General features: G+C 45.7%; 1 protein-coding gene across 1 annotated transcript; it reads left to right on the forward strand.

The window, feature by feature from the left end:
• The first annotated feature begins 4,688 nt into the window (after nt 1–4,688).
• Nucleotides 4,689–17,657, forward strand: LOC126253095 (cuticle protein 16.5-like). Its single transcript, XM_049954203.1, has 2 exons — nt 4,689–4,721; nt 17,320–17,657. Exons 1-2 carry the CDS (start codon nt 4,710–4,712, stop codon nt 17,593–17,595), a joined length of 288 nt encoding a protein of 95 aa, XP_049810160.1. The 5' UTR covers nt 4,689–4,709; the 3' UTR covers nt 17,596–17,657.
• Nucleotides 17,658–17,977: the final 320 nt, after the last annotated feature.

A 17,977-nucleotide genomic window follows, 5' to 3' on the forward strand; every position in this document is an offset into this window, starting at 1 on the left:
TCCACCAAGGACATTGGGGTATAGTGCGTACGAAACAACTTGCTCGTCAGCACTGTACTTGGTTCGGCATCGATGCTGCGATTACGAATATGTGCTCCTCTTGCGTGGCGTGTGCCGAACAACAATCCGCACCGCCGCGGAAATTCTTTGCATGGCCGAAAGCCACTTCCCCTTGGCAACGCTTGCACATCGATTTTGCTGGTCCATTCTGGAATGCTCGATGGTTGGTTGTGGTCGATGCTTTCAGTAATTTTCCTTTTGTTGTCCGGATGTCTTCCACGACGTCTTCTGCCACAATCCAAGCCTTGTCTGCTATCTTTTGCATTGAGGGTCTTCCGCAGACTATTGTTTCCGACAATGGCCCACAATTCATGTCCGCAGAATTTCAGTCATTCTGCAAAGCCAATGGTATTCAACATCTGACTTCCGCGCCGTTTTCGCCTCAGTCAAACGGTGCTGCTGAACGATTGGTCCGGACTTTCAAGTCACAGATGTTGAAATTGAAAGAGTCGCATTCTCGGGAGGACGCATTATTGCTCTTTTTGTCTTCGTATCGCTCTCAGCCCCGCGATGGTCGCTCGCCGGCTGAATTGCTCCATGGTCGTCCTCATCGCACCCTGATGTCTTTGCTGCATCCGCCGCATCAGGTTCCTGTGCAGCGGCAGACTCCTGCTTTTGCTCCTGGCGACGTTGTCTATTATCGCAACTATCGCGGTTCACAGCGTTGGCTCGCAGGGCGCATTCTTCGCTGCCTCGACCGCGCGATGTATTTGGTTTTGGGGGCCTCTGGTGAGGTGCGTCGGCATCTCAATCAGCTGCGCCTCTGTCGTCGCCTGGGTTCTGCCGCTCCCCGTCTGCTTTCAGCGACGGTGCCGTCAGGTCAGCGCCCTGGGGACCCATCTACTGGCTCGCCTCATCCCCAGGTGTTACCGACGCTGCCTTCCATTTTGCCCCATGGCGTCGCGCAGCCGCCGCCGCAGCCGCCGCAGCCGCCGCCGGCGCCGCCCGCAGTGGACGCTTCGCTGCAGCCACCACGCGCCTCCCTGGGTCACGCGCCGCCGCTCGCTTCCCGTGACCAGCCGTCCTCCGCCATGGACCTCTTGCCCGATCCGGACCAGATGTCGTCTTCGCCCGTCGGGTGCTCCGACCACATGGAGGTCGACCCTTCGGCCCCTCTTGTCTCATTACGTGCGCATACACCTCATGTTGACGTGCACCCTGGACTAGGTTTGCAGGCGTTTCCTAGCTCCCCTCGGACCGAATGGCCGGGTGCGGGTGGCACAGCCTCGCCTGTTGTTAGGCTCCCCAGCTCCTCGCATACGTCAACATGGGGTCCTCCCCACGGCGGGCGGAAGCCTTATCTCACGACCGTTCGCCGATTTGCGGGGGAGGAATGTGGTGTCACCGCTAGACACCACACTTGCTAGGTGGTAACTTAAATCGGCCGCGGTCCTGTAGTACATGTCGGACCCGCGTGTCGCCACTGTGTAATCGCAAACCTAGCGCCACCACATGGCAGGTCACAAGACACGGACTAGACCTCGCCCCAGTTGTACGGACGACATTGCTTGCGACTAGACCTACCAAGTCTTCCTCTCATTTGCCGAGAGACAGATAGAATAGCCTTCAGCTTAGTCCATAGCTACGACCTAGCAAGGCGCCATTTGTATCAGTGCTTATAGCTTACTAATATCCAACAAGAGAATAAAGTTAAGTATTATAAAACTACGTACTTTTCTTTAGTGCATTAATAAGTCTCCTGTTCCAGTACTTCAAGCCCGTCTGCGTTAGTTTAGCGTGCACCTAGCTACCTCATTGTGTCTATGCTGTATGAAATAGACACAACAGCTGTGGCTGGTAGATGTCGTTCTCCCTAAGGGACGTCTATTGAATCTTTTAGAAGAGATAGAGATGTATGATTGTAAGAAACGCCACCCTGATTAGCTTCACAATGAACAGAATGACTTTGCAGCTAGTGCCTATTTTTCGTTATACACTGAAGAACCTAAAGATACTGTTAACCTGCCTAATATCGTGTAAGGCCCCCGCGAGTACGCAGAAGTGTCGCAACACGGCGTGGCATGGGCTCGACTAATGTCTGAAACAGTGCTGGAGGCAACTGACACCACGAATCTTGCAGGGCTGTCCATAAATCCTTAAGAGTACGAGGGGATGGATATCTCTTCTGATCAGCACGTTGAAAAGCATCCCAGATATGCTCAATAATGTTCGTGTCTGGGGAGTTTGGTGGCCAGCGGAAGTGTTTAAAGTCAGTAGTGTGTTCCTGGACCCACTCTGTATCAATTGTGGACATGTCGCATTGTCCTACTGGAATTGCCTAAGTACGTCGGAATGCACCATGGACATGAATGGATGCAGATCATCAGACAGGATGCTTGCGTACAGAATCGTATCTAGACGTACTAGGGGTCCCATATCACTCCAACTGCACACTCCTCATACCATTACGTAGCCTCCACCAGCTTGAACAGTCCCCTCCTGACGTGCAGGATTCATGGATTCATGCGGATGTCTCCATACATGTACAAGTCCATGCGCTCGATACAATATGAAACGAGACTCGTCCGGGCAGGCAGTATGTTTCCAGTCATCAACAGTCCAACGTCGGTGTTGACGTGCCTAGGCTAGGTGTAAAGTTCTGTGTCGTGCAGTCAACAAGGGTACACGATTGGGACTTCGACTCCGAAAGCCCATATCGCTGACACTTGTTGATGGCCCAGCATTGAAATCTGCAGCAATTTGCGGAAGTGTTGCAGTTCCATCACGTTGAACGTTTCTCTTCAGTCGTCGTTGGTTCCGTTCTTGAAGGATCTTTTTCCGGGCGCAGCGATGTCGGGGGTTTGATGTTTTACCGGATTCCTAATATTCAAGGTACAGTCGTCAACTGGTCGCAAGGGGAAATTCCCATTTCGTCGCTACGTCGGAGATGCTGTGTCCCATCGCTTGTACTCCGACTGTAACACCGCGTTCAAGCTCACTTAATCGATGGCTCAAATGGCTCTGAGCACTATGCGACTTAACTTCTGAGGTCATCAGTCGCCTAGAACTTAGAACTAATTAAACCTAACTAACCTAAGGACATCACACACATCCATGCCCGAGGCAGGATTCGAACCTGCGACCGTAGCGGTCGCTCGGCTCCAGACTGTAGCGCCTAGAACCGCACGGCCACTCCGGCCGGCACTTAAATGTTGATAACCTGCAATTGTAGCAGCAGTAACAATCTGACAACTGCTCCAGACATTTGATGTCTTATATAGGCGTTGCCGACCGCAGCGTCGTATTCTGCCTGTTTACATATCTCTGTATTTGCATACGCGTGCCTATACCAGTTTCTTTGGCGCTTCAGTGTGTAAGAAGCTGTTGTAGGCCTTTCGCCCTAATAGAGCTGTCTTCCTCCCAATGCCGCCCACATATTTTTTTGCTCTGGTTTCGGCCCATCTGTTATGCTAACAGTCTTTTTATCGTGTTTTGATATCCTGCTTTCAGTTCACATATCTGTGTGTTGTACATGTCACAGACGAACTTTAGCTAATTTGTGTGAGTGTCCTCGAGTCTAAGGTGTATCGCAAAAACCCTCACAGTCTTCAAGAACTGCAGCAGAAGATTTCGGTTGAGATTGCAGCAATTCCAACTTCCATCCGCCTTCATAAACTTGCTGACCACGGCCCAAAAGTGCCGAGAGATGTGTGGTGATCACTTTCAACACCTGCCATAGTCAGGTTAGTACTGTGTTTACTTTCCTCTGCTGTGTTTCTTTGTCCCTGGGACTTTGTTATCGGGACCACTTAATTTTCCCCACCCTTATTAACAGTTAAGGTTACATGCAAATAGGAAAAGAAGTTTCACCACCACGAAATGTGTTCACGTTATTTTGTCCAAACCCTTGGTTTATCTTGATGGCAGCTATTTTTTTTCTCGAGTAGTTACTGAAGTACTATCGCCAACGCAATCGAGACTTCGATCTGTCAGCTGGGGTTTCTTTCTACAGATAAACTTGGAGGATTTGAGATGTCCGTAAGTCGTCTCTGTATGTGTTTTCTAATGGTTTATTAATCTCGTTAAATCGAAGGGTTGGAGACAGTTTTTACGGCTCCTTCTTAGAGATGAAAGTGCGCTGATGCTGGTTCGCGCCCCCGCACGTGCCCTTGTCTGTCTGGGTGTGTGTTTGAGCTTAAGTTTTCATGAAACGTAACTCGAAGTGGTTGAATGGATAATGTCCAAAGGCCACAAGAAAAAAAATTAATGTAACGCAACTCGAGAGAGGAAAGCGGCATATGAACTATTCCATTGCGTGTGCAGCTGTTCAGACAGGAGGAAATTGGATTTAAAAAGGATTATGAAGATTTTTGGAGGACAAAATTTCCTGAAGATTCTTCGTCTTCCGCGGATGAATAACTCACAGGGCCGTTTAACGTATATTATACCCGAATCAGAACGTAACGAGTTATTGGCCATCGTTGATCCGTTGGCACGGATACAGCATGAAAGTTAATGTAGTCTGCAGCAGTGGCGGCTCTTATCTAACGACGTAGGAGCGGTAGAGCGCCTAGTAGAACCTGTGCACAGGACACCACGAGAGGAGCGAGGCCGTCGTGAGGGACGTTGGGTGTGGCTCGAAAGGTATATAAACCCTGGACCCGTGGACTCTGCAGTAGTCAGCACCGCCGACGCAACACACACTCAGCATGTACAAGCTCGTAAGTAGCTTTAATTTTTCCGATTAAAGACCAGTAAGCTAAAGACGCAGTCCTGCTATTGGGTCCACATCATTTCCGTCGCTTTTTCCCGAACTTCGAGGCTTTTTTCTGAAAAACTTACAAAAAATTTACGATTCAAAGTATTGGTCATCGCAGGCCACTATTTTGTCCCATCTTTCCGGGAGCGTAAAAATCCCGTGATGGAAGAACTGGGCGTCCTTGGAGGCGATCCAAAAACTGATCCAATTTTACACTCCTTCATATGATCGTAGGTGTTGGTCAGGCAGGCCGTGTACCATTGTTCGAAAAAGGTGGTAGTCCCAGGGACCAGTGTTTGGAGAATACTGCAGGTGGGCTAGGACTTGCCATTTCAGCGTTTTGAAGTATGTTTTGGCAGGTTTTGCGACATGGTGTCGAGAATTGTCATGCAGCAAAATCACCTTTTCATATCTATAGCTGTATTGTGGCCTTTTGTCTTTCAGTGTTCGGCTCAAGCGCGTCAACTTATTTTGATAACGACCTCCTGTGATTGTTTCCGTCGGTTTCAGTAGCTTAGAAAGCCTTCTCGCTCCCATTGCCATGCCGGTCTTCCAGGTCAGTGGCACCGTTCATGGAGCGTTCAAACTATTCGCTGCACGTTCTTTCACTAATATGTACCTCATCATAAGCCTACCCAGCATTCTATGAGGCTCAGCTGGAGCTCTCTTCATGTGGAAGCTCAAACTTAAAACTTCTCGCAGGTGACAAGGATTGTGCTCGTAAGTTGATATATTCAATCGAGAATAACTTTATAATGCAATCACAAGTCGACTAATATTCTGATGACGCTATGTTTACAAATGCCTAAGCTTATTGTATGACGCTTACGACCCACCAATTGTACCTGTACTTGCCGCTACTGCCATCTATTGCAAAACGGCGGACATACTCTGTCGTGATTTTCCATTCCGAGCAGATCCCTTAGTTGGAAGCTACGTAATTTTCAAATTTCACAAGCGGGGCTTCTTATTTGTTTGTGTGTATTATACAGGGTGATTTTGCTAAATGGGGATAAACTGCTGGAAACGATCCCTGAGACGATAAGTAGCAATAAAGGTCATATGGACATATGGTTGGAAACGCCTTCCGATGGATCTACATCCACTTGAACGTGGAGATAAAGGATCTTTGACAGTGTAGATTTCGGTGATTGACATCACACGTGAGAACACACCAGGGAAGTGGGAAAATCCACTTTGTAATAGTGTTTTGGCTTCAGGACCAAGAATGCAGATAATTGGAGTACTGTCATGTAGTGACACATAACGACGCTCTTCGTACCACCAAGAACGCGTCTTCCAGTAGGGGAGGCAGGGTCAACCGCAGGAAGTGCAGATTTGCCTCCACTGTGAAACGCTGTGGAAGGATGACCGGTCCCAAGAGGCGGTCGCCAATAATCCCTGGCCACATACTGTGGCCGAACCACTACTGTTAATCTGATGTCACTATATCATGAGGATTCTCTTCAGTCCACATGTGGGTGTTGTTAAGTTAGACGATGTCGTCCCTCGTGAAGGTAGCCTCTGTATACGCTGATGGCTCTCGGACTGACCCTGGGGTCGGGTGCGCCTTCGTCATTGGCACCCGTGTCTTTCGATGTCTGCTTCCGACACGCTGCTCAGTATTTACAGCCGAGCGCTTCGTCCTGTATCATGTCACGGACTACACACGGTGACACAGCCTTTTCAATTGTGCTCTCTGCTTAGACTCGCTCAGCGCCCTTAAAAGTCTATGTGCGCTGTAGACCGCCCATCCCTTAGTGCAGCGGGTCCAGGAAAACTGTCACTTGCTCACTCTTGGTGGAGCCAGTGTGATGTTTATGTTGGTTCCTGGTCATGTCGGTCTGCCAGGAAACGAGGCTGCTGACGCTGCTGCCAAGCCTGCAGTCCTCGTACCATAGCCCGTGAGTTCCTATATTCCCTCGGATGATCCCAGTGTTGCCCCCTGTCAGGAGGTGGTGTCCCTTTGCCATCGCCAATGGTTCTCGCTTCACGGGAATAAGCTCTGGCTTATTAAGGGTCTCCCAGTGGCTTGGACGGCCTTCTCTCGGCCCTCCCTCCGGGAGGAGGTGATTTTAACTAGGCTGCGTATTGGGCACTGCCTTTTAAGCCATCGTCATTTGATAAGTGACGCTACCCCACCACTTTGTACACATTGCGCCCAAGTTTTAACTGACCGCCACTTCCTGGCGGACTGCCCATTTTTAACCGTTTACGTTCCCGCTTGGGTTTGCCGTCTGAGTTATCGGCCGTTTAGCAAATGACGCGCGGGCTGTCGACTGCGTTCTACTTTTTATCCGACAAAGTAATATGGCGAAGGCCATTTAATTTTTAGTTTTGGACCTCCGTTTCCGTATGGTGTCTTTTTTTAGCCCATTTTCCACGTGCCTGTTTTTAGCTGTTTTCTATTATGTCAATTGGGATTGACGTATAGCCACTTTTTAACTCTCTGTCTTCGTGTTCTATAGTTTTGACTTGGGCGCGTATGACCGCAGTTGCTTTTTGCGCCCTAAAGCAAAACAAAACCAAAACCAATCATCTGTGAATAGGATGCATTACACCAATCCCATCACATCTACATCTACATCTACATCCATACTCCGCAAGCCACCTGACGGTGTGTGGCGGAGGGTACCCTGAGTACCTCTATCGGTTCTCCCTTCTATTCCAGTCTCGTATTGTTCGTGGAAAAAACGATTGTCGGTATGAATCTGTGTGGGCTCTAATCTCTCTGATTTTATCCTCATGGTCTCTTCGCGAGATATACGTAGGAGGGAGCAATATACTGCTTGACTCTTCGGTGAAGGTATGTTCTCGACACTTTAACAAAAGCCCGTACCGAGCTACTGAGTGTCTCTCCTGCAGAGTCTTCCACTGGAGTTTATCTATCATCTCCGTAACGCTTTCGCGATTACTAAATGATCCTGTAACGAAGCGCGCTGCTCTCCGTTGGATCTTCTCTATCTCTTCTATCAACCCTATCTGGTACGGATCCTACACTGCTGAGCAGTATTCAAGCAGTGGGCGAACAAGCGTACTGTAACCTACTTCCTTTGTTTTCGGATTGCATTTCCTTAGGATTCTTCCAATGAATCTCAGTCTGGCATCTGATTTACCGACGATCAACTTTATATGGTCATTCCATTTTAAATCACTCCTAATGCGTACTCCCAGATAATTTATGGAATTAACTGCTTCCAGTTGCTGACCTTGGCCTATGCGACGAACCGTGGAAAATATTTCACAAGATTGTCTGGGTTACCTCATTCTGGTCAACTACCTGTCTGGCGCTGATACTGAGATCTTTTATCTCTATCTTCAAGTGGATGCACCTCCATTGGAACGCATTTGCAGTCGTATGTCCACATGCCCTATGCTTCTCATCCTCTCAGGGACCAGTTCCCGTAGCTTGTCCTCGTTTAACAAACTCATCCTGTATATTTGGTGAGCAATTTGCTTTTAATACCACCATGGAAGAAAATAGCGCAAGAGAAAACAGTGACAAATAGACAGTCGCTGAATTATTAAAATAAATAATAATAGTTTTTAACGGAATTCGTTACTGATTTGAATCTCCTTTGGAGTTTGCAATCTCCCCTATTAAAATATCTTTGTAAGTTTCGTTTGAAATATACATCTGTTCTAATTGCTGCCCAGGCAGAGGCGGATCATATAGGCGAGCAGCGGCAATATAGTACAACAGAGCATGCCAGTAAATGGTTGTTACCCGTTTAGCGGGTTAAGTAGCACAATGATAACGATCTTAAACTTATGCGATTCTGCAAATGAAAAATCGGTTTCACTTCTCAGATATCAGACTTCGTACGCATTAAGATGAAGGTACTTTCTTTAACGATAAATCACAAAAAAATTTGCTATGTTACACCGAAGAGCAGTGCTTTACCACAGCATTTGACCACACCGACGAACTATTTTCCCAATTACTTATCAGTTCTCAACAAATATAATGGTGTTTAAGGTTCGTATTTCACTACGACATTATTGCCTGGGTCCAAATGAATTCATTATTATTGTTTCAGTATTGCCACGCTTATAATTAAAACGAACTCACAATTAATAGTTTACCAAATGAAAACAAACAAAAGCCACTAACGTAAAGAGAGAGAGAGATTAATCGCATATATCGATTCCATTTTCATAGATAGTCACATCTTGCTAAGCAAAAAGCCGAAATAACTAAATATAACAACACTAATTCATACTTTTTAATTGTCTTTCAGCTACGGAATTATATTTTTATTTGAACGAAAGCTTTCCAACTAAGTTTAACGACAGTTTCCATCATACTTCTCGATCATTTTCGTTAAAGACTGGTTATAAGTTCTTCCGATTTACAGCCAAACGATGTAGATCAATATGCCATCGATTATTTGTTACTGCAAAAATCTATAGCCACTGACTCTGCTTCTGATCAAGAACGAAGCGTAGCGCGTGCAGTGATGATAATAGAACCGCTATGAAGAGGGTTGTGAGAGCAGAGAGTTAAAACACAGCAGTCGTCGCCACAAATTTTACTAGCAGGCGTCGCCATTCCCGAAAATAAAAATTGTTCCAAACGTGGTTAGAACGACACCGCACTTGTACCTCGACAGGTATTAACCGAGACTGGACCCCGAGATCAGTAAATAGATTATTTCAAGAAAAATATCTGCGATTTATCACCAATATCTTTCGATTCATCTCGTCATGTGGTTATTTCAAACCATCATATGCAAGAGCAAGCGGATTGAAAGAGGTTTGGCTTTAATTATTGTGAACATGAAAGTGTGAAGAGGAAAAACGTGTTATTAATTTTTTCACAGCAAAATTAGGTGGAACATTAGGTTTTTCTGCAGATGTGAGGTATACCTACCATGTATTACAACCAAAAAAAGCTGATGTGGACAGGCATTTATACAGGGTTATTACAAATGATTGAAGCGATTTCACAGCTCTACAATAACTTTATTATTTGAGATATTTTCACAATGCTTTGCACACACATACAAAAACTCAAAAAGTTTTTTTAGGCATTCACAAATGTTCGATATGTGCCCCTTTAGTGATTCGGCAGACATCAAGCCGATAATCAAGTTCCTCCCACACTCGGCGCAGCATGTCCCCATCAATGAGTTCGAAAGCATCGTTGATGCGAGCTCGCAGTTCTGGCACGTTTCTTGGTAGAAGAGGTCTAAACACTGAATCTTTCACATAACCCCACAGAATGAAATAGCATGGGGTTAAGTCGGGAGAGCGTGGAGGCCATGACATGAATTGCTGATCATGATCTCCACCACGACCGATCCATCGGTTTTCCAATCTCCTGTTTAAGAAATGCCGAACATCATGATGGAAGTGCGGTGGAGCACCATCCTGTTGAAAGATGAAGTCGGCGCTGTCGGTCTCCAGTTGTGGCGTGAGCCAATTTTCCAGCATGTCCAGATACACGTGTCCTGTAACGTTTTTTTTCGCAGAAGAAAAAGGGGCCATAAACTTTAAACCGTGAGATTGCACAAAACACGTTAACTTTTGGTGAATTGTGAAGTTGCTGCACGAATGCGTGAGGATTCTCTACCGCCCAGATTCGCACATTGTGTCTGTTCACCTCACCATTAAGAAAAAAAATGTTGCTTCGTCACTGAAAACAAGTTTCGCACTGAACGCATCCTCTTCCATGAGCTGTTGCAACCGCGCCGAAAATTCAAAGCGTTTGACTTTGTCATCGGGTGTCAGGGCTTGTAGCAATTGTAAACGGTAAGGCTTCTGCTTTAGCCTTTTCTGTAAGATTTTCCAAACCGTCGGCTGTGGTACGTTTAGCTCCCTGCTTGCTTTATTCGTCGACTTCCGCAGGCTACGCGTGAAACTTGCCCGCGCGCGTTCAACCGTTTCTTCGCTCACTGCAGGCCGACCCGTTGACTTCCCCTTACAGAGGCATCCAGAAGCTTTAAGCTGCGCATACCATCGCCGAATGGAGTTAGCAGTTGGTGGATCTTTGTTGAACTTCGTCCTGAAGTGTCGTTGCACTGTTATGACTGACTGATGTGAGTGCATTTCAAGCACGACATACGCTTTCTCGGCTCCTGTCGCCATTTTGTCTCACTGCGCTCTCGAGCGCTCTGGCGGCAGAAACCTGAAGTGCGGCTTCAGCCGAAAAAAACTTTATGAGTTTTTCTACGTATCTGTAGTGTGTCATGACCATATGTCAATGAATGGAGCTACAGTGAATTTATGAAATCGCTTCAATCATTTGTAATAGCCCTGTACATAAATCCATACATATTGATGCATGCATGTGTGTATGTAAGCGTGTGTGTTCCACATCTCCCCTTATACCACTGTACCGATTCCAACAAAACTTAGTACGAATACCCGTTACTGTCTGGAAACAATTACTGTGGAGGTAAGAACCACCTGCCTATCGCTGTCGAGGAGATACAACGTCATCAACAACGAGATGCGTGAAAAACTGCCGCATCCTGCATGACGTTTATTACTTTTGTGCAACTAACTATGTTCGCAATAAATTTCGCAGACAGTACCCACATATGCCGCTGAATGTCGCCACTACATTATATCATTGTATGACATATAGAGAAGTCATAAATAATGAGATGCGGGAAAAAGTGCTGCAGTTAAGTCAACTTAAGGAGATCTCTGGGACTTGTCAGTGCTTTCTACATCTTTCAGCTGCGAAGCGCAAGCGGAAACTATAGTCGTCTGTAGAGCTTTGAAGTGGCCTTGCCATACGGACTGTCCATATTCATTTGTGCAGTATGCATATTGTTTGTACGATGTTTCACAATTTCGGAGGTGTTGTCGCAAATACATGGAAATGTAATGTTTTCGATACTACACTAGAAGCACGGTTTATTTTTTGTTTTCCTTTCCAAGAGAAAACTCGCGAAATGAATACCCGGGCAATGCGGGGTTTGTCAGCTAGTATCTAATAACCCCGCAAACGTGCAAACACCAGGTGGCTTGTGCTGTAGCGAGGAAGGAGGGCCGGCCGCGGTGGTCTCGCGGTTGTAGGCGCGCAGTCCGGAACCGTGCGACTGCTACGGTCGCAGGTTCGAATCCTGCCTCGGGCATGGATGTGTGTGATGTCCTTAGGTTAGTTAGGTTTAAGTAGTTCTAAGTTCTAGGAGACTGATGACCACAGCAGTTGAGTCCCATAGTGCTCAGAGCCATTTTTTTGAGGAAGGAGGGCTTTTCTTTATCTAGCGTACAGGATATGTGCAGTAAGTAATGAAACGTTTTTTCTGGGCATTGGAACGTACGAAGGACGGTCTCCAAACGTGGGATCAATGGTAATGAATGTCACATAATTAATAGGCCATACGGAGATAGAAGAGTCCCGACAGTTACTATGGGATTAACCTGCTTGTTTCGCATATCACTGCAACCACTCACCTAAGACGATTTTGTATGCCTGCGTACAGTAACGCCTCATTGCTGTCACAGCTAATAAGTGATATTGTTTTCGATAATGTTGCTTTGGTAATGCCAGCCCCTTTTGCCTTTCGCGGTTGGAAGCTGATGAAATCGCTGGCAGCTGTCGGGGCTCTTGGCTCGCTGTACAGATTGTAGAAGAGAGTACTCAATTGCCTACAAATTCCTGGAGGTCAAGTCTGAAGTAAAAGTGCGTCTACTGCTATCGTCCAGAATCGAGGTACTGCGAACTATTGATCAACATTCATTATTTCCCTGGGCCTTTGTCCCACTACAACGCGGGGTCGTCCGTGTTACGATGGATTTGGCGATGTTAGAATCGAAGTGTGGCCGGATGCCCTTCCTGTCGCCATCCCATACTCCCCGGGGCGGAATTAGTGTGTCCCAGCTGTCTGCGCCTAGTGTAAACCACGAAATAGTGCGAACGTTTTCAAGGGTCTGCGAGTTGTGTTACTGAGGCGGGACATGGGGACCAGCCCGGTATTCACCTAGTGGGATGTGGAAAATCGCCTCAAAACCACATCCAGGCTGGATTCGATCCGGGGCTTGCCCGTCTACCCGAGTCCAGCAAACAGCGCGTTAGCACCCTCGGCTAACCTGGTGGGTAACTATTGATCAACATTGTGCCGTCAAATTTGCTTCAAAATGAACCAATCCGTTACGTGGACTTTTGACAGGCTTTGTGAGTCATACAACGATGAGGCGTTAGCATAAAAAAGTTCAAAGATGACCAGGGGAACGTGGAAGCTGAATAAAGTACGTCGAACAACGATTCATCCCGGGGAAGAAAGTGTGAAAACTTATGTACTGTGATCGCTTGAAAGGCGTACATTTGATAGCACAAGACAGCACTTCTAGTGAAAACCAATATGTATAATGATTTGTAAACGCCGTTGATGAGAGCGAAGAAGGTGAAGAAATATTTTGTCTAGCGAGCAGAAGCAACACCATGTTACGATTTGCCACAAATTATTGGATTACTTTTTATACAGACTGGTAACCGCCGATGAAACTTGGATTTTAGAATAAAAAATCAGAAATCAAAAGGTACTACGCTGACACCTAAGCGCTACTTGGCTTCAAATGGCTCTGAGCACTATGCGACTTAACTTCTGAGGTCATCAGTCGCCTAGAACTTAGAACTAATTAAACCTCACATCACACACATCCATGCCCGAGGCAGGATTCGAACCTGCGACCGTAGCGGTAGCTCGGTTCCAGACTGTAGCGCTCAGAACCGCACGGCCACTCCGGCCGGCCTAAGCACTACTCCTCGACCAAAAACAGACTGCATGACCAAATCATGAACTGATCTGTTGCTCATGGTTTACTTAAACGCAAAAGGTGCTGTCAACAAGTAATATGTAATTGCTGAGTAAACAATAAACGGTAAAATTTATGCCGAATTATTTGAACATTTGAGGCTTCATGTCTACTGGGTCCAAACAAAGATCATCGTTACATCACCATGTGTCCAATCTCGCTTTGCTAAATGCGATCGGGCCGCTGCTAAAACAACTTTCCCAGTATCCTCAACCAAAATGTGGCTTCCCCTGGCTTCATTATAATCTTTCTGCATAAAGTGCTGCTAGCACATATCCCAGGAATTGAATATTAACCCACTGTACATAATCTTCAGCAAATTTGTTACAGTGACTTCAGTCACTATTCTTATCAGACATGCTGTAATACGACAAAACATCTCGCGTCCGTCGGCCGTCGTAATTTAATATATTATTATTATTGTTATTATTATTATTTGATTGTTGCCGACTTACGTGGTGGGCCTTAATAAAAATGATATTTAAGTCGAACAATGTAATAAACTTTTCACATTAATTTCCTCGGCTAGTCAGTTCATTTTAAAGCAAGAAATCTTTAGTTATTAATTAAAATTGCGGCCCACACACGCGCGAGAGTATTCTTCTTACCTCCGTTAACCATTGTATTGTAGTCGGAGTCCTGGCTCTGGCTCTCGGCTATGGTACTGAAAATAAGAATCTTAAAGCTAAGTATTTTCTGCAACGTCGGGCGGCTGTGGAGAAAAATTAATATTATGGTAATAGCGGGAGAGTTTTCCGCTTCCGCTATTTTTTTTCATAAGTTAATATCGCCACGTAATGGCGTCGTTGGCGGCATCGGCCGCTGCGATTGTTGAGCTGTAAATTACTTGAATGCAGGTTAATTCAAGGAAGGCGGACATGAAATCTGGATCACCTCTTACAAATTAAAAGTGCACAATAATATTAAATCAGTATATTATATGCTTAACTCATACAAATATGCTTACATTTGCCAGCACTCGCAACATGTCCGTCGACACACAATAAAGACAAGAGAAGAAGTAATGAAGACGACTAAAAAATTAACAAAAGAGCGTATCTTGTCGTCTCTCAGATCATTTTGTCATAAATTATTTCTTTGCATTTGAAACTTGGACAGAGAAATTATTATTTTACGGCTACATGAAAACAAAATCTCTTACAAATTATGAATGTCTTCTTTATAAATAATTTAAAGTCTTTTCGTAATATGGCACTGGGGACGCTATAGTGGAGATAGCAAATGTTTGTAAACAACTTCCCAACATTAGCGTTGTATGTGACATAACTCGTGAAGAACGTCAGTAAACTCTAATGGAAAACAAATGAATAACTTGCTATCTGGTGATGAAACCAAGAGTGGTATCTGAATAAACAGCGATAATTGGCTGACCATTACTATTCACAAGAATTTTTATAAATGGAACGTATTCCACATAAACAGGCGAAGAGATCCACAATCGTTCGATTACACTGTAGGTAAAATATCACTGGAAACAGTAACTACGGTATAATACCAAGGCTCCAGCACCTGAAGGATCCTACGGCGAAACAGGTATATAAAAGATATAGTAGGAAAAGCAGACGCCAAGCTGAGATTTGCTGGGAGAATCTTAAGAAAATATAATTCATTAGTGTAACAAGTAGCTTACAAAATACGTCTTCTGTAGATTCTTGAGTATACCGGACCCCCACCAAGTAGGATTAACAGAAGAGATAGAGAAGATCCAAAGAGGTGTGGAAAATATCGTCACAGCGGAAGAGCGTTACGGAGATGATCAATGAACTCCAGTGGTAGATGCTGCAGGAGAACGTTTGTGCGACACGAAGAGGCTTACTGTTGAGCCGGCCGCGGTGGCCGAGCGGTTGTAGGCGCTTCAGTCTGGAACCGTGTGACTGCTACGGTCGCAGGTTCTAAACCTGCCTCGGGTATGTATGTGTGTGATGTCCTTAGGTTAGTTATGTTCAAGTAGTTCTAAGTTCTAGGGGACTCAGATGTTAAGTCCCACAGCGCTCAGAGCCATTTGAAGCTTACTATTGAAATTCCGAGAGCGTACTTCCGGGAAACGTCGGACAACATGTAACTTCCCCTCACATAAGCGTTGCGAAGGGATCATTACGATAAAAATAGAAAGATTAGAGCTCACATGGAGCTGTACAGAATGTAATTCTTTCCATGCGCCATTTGTAAGTGGACATGAAAAGAGGGGGGGGGGGGGGAGATAAGGTGTCAGAGATACCCGCCGCCACATACCGAAAGGCGCCTTATGCAGTACAGATGCATATGTAGATCTCACAGTCATTCCAACATGGAAAAAGTAAAGATATTTCCCAATATCGTTCTTGACCAGAATGTATCAATCGCCTGAAATAAACGTGGTTTGCTGCTGAAGTAATATCTTCATTACATATCGAGTCTACCAAAGGCAATCATATTGGGTTGATTCAGAAGTTCGTAGCGTTTTTCCACAAGATGTGCATAACAGAGACCTAAGTCATCAACAATATATTCTCCTTCACTATTTACAAAAGCCTGCCAAATATGGGGAAAGTTTTCGATTTTGCAGTTGTAGAAATCACATGATTTTGAGGCGAAAATCTCGTCGAACCAAGTTCGTAGCGCATTTTCATCCGGAAAGGAAGTTCATTGAAGGTTGTTCGATAGAGAGGGGGAAAGGTGAAAATCTGAGGGCGAAAGATCGGGAGAATAAGGTGGGTGCGGAATGAGTTACCAAATCAACTTATGTGTGGTGTTTTTTGTCTGACTAGCAGAATGGGGGCTGGCGTTATCGTGGATTAGCATCTCTTCACGCTGTCTTCTTGGTCGTTGTCCTCGGATTGCGTCTGCAAGACGTCTCACTTGCGAACAATAAGTCTCAGCAGTGATGGTTACAGCTCGAGGAATCATTTCGTAGTACACCACACCGTCACTGTTCCACCAGATGCATAACATTACCTTTTGTAAATGGGCGAATGTCTTTGTACGGGGAGTTGATGCTTTGTTTGGGCTCAACCATTCCTTTCTTTACCGTATGTTAGCATGAAGACATCATTTCCCGTCACCAGAAGCGATACAGGATGGGAATGGTCAGCATTGTTCACGAGTCAATTCATGACGAGCAAACAGAATGCACATATGGCCAACCGCTAATTTTTGAGATTTTAGCTTAGAACATACAGAACCCATACAGGCTATTTTTGAATCTTCCCCACTGCATGTAAATGTCTCACAATGGTGGACTGATCAGAGTTCATTACATCTGCCAGTAGACCATTGTGGATTAATGCGGTTAAACGATCCTCATCAAACCCTATAAGTCTTCCTGTACGTGAAGAGTCACAAATGTTAAAGCTATCCCCCCTAAAACGAAAAAAAAAAGCATTTTCTTGCCGTGCTCTGTCCAATGGCATTATCCTCATTCACGGCGCAAACGTTCCTGGCTGCCTTCGCTCCTGTCATCCCTCTACTGAACTCAAACAGAAGGATATGCGGAAATGTTCCGATTCCGCCACGCGTCACTCCATTTTCTGGCGTCCACACCTCCACCCACTCTTTCTAGATGACAAAATGACAAAAAAAACAGCAACAGTGAACTACAAATGAAAAATGATAATCGATAAATAAACCCATAGCAACCGAAATACCAACCTGCAATCCAAAAATGCTATGAACGTAATGCACCAACTTACTACGCTACCTTTAGAAATGTCATGAAACGCTATCAGCTCTAAGGAACAAGCAGCTTTGCCTCAGTCGACATTAAGCAGACGTGTGCCGTTTGCTTGCAGGTGATCCTGCCACTGCTGTTCGCCGCCGCGTCGGCCGGCTTCCTGCGAGGCGCAGCCATCGCGCCGGCAGCCATCGCCGCCCCTGCAATCGCGCCTGCTGCGATCGCCGCCCCCGCCATCGCCGCCCCCGTGGCCTTGGCCGCCCCCGCCATCGCTGCCGCCCCCGCTGTAGCCGTGGCTCCCGCTCTGCCTGCCGCCCCCCTGGCTGTTGCTGCCCCTGCCATCGCTGCTCCCCTGTCCTATGCCGCCGCAGCGCCTATCCTCAAGATACATTAGTAAAACCTTGCTGAAGACAGATTGCATCTTGTACATAAATAAATGACACGACTTTCACAAATCAGTTGCATTTTTCATTTTTGCACTAATCAACCTCACATCTCCCATAGTTGCATTTAACTGTGTCCTCTGTGAAAACCTTCTTGTAAGACCTCTCACAAGGTATTTTACTTTGTAAATAGAGCTGTGGTACGCATTCACAACTCGCACACACAACACACTGACAACAAATGCATACACTAAATTTTAACTTTTGTCTGTGACCAACTACTGGATGGAACAGTTAAAAGCAGCCCTCCTCCCCTTCGAATTCAAATGCAATATTTCGACTCGTGAAATACAATAAACAACTACAACAATGGACAGTTTTACGCAATAATTG

Source organism: Schistocerca nitens, chromosome 4, assembly GCF_023898315.1.
Source record: "Schistocerca nitens isolate TAMUIC-IGC-003100 chromosome 4, iqSchNite1.1, whole genome shotgun sequence".
NCBI lineage: Eukaryota > Metazoa > Arthropoda > Insecta > Orthoptera > Acrididae > Schistocerca > Schistocerca nitens.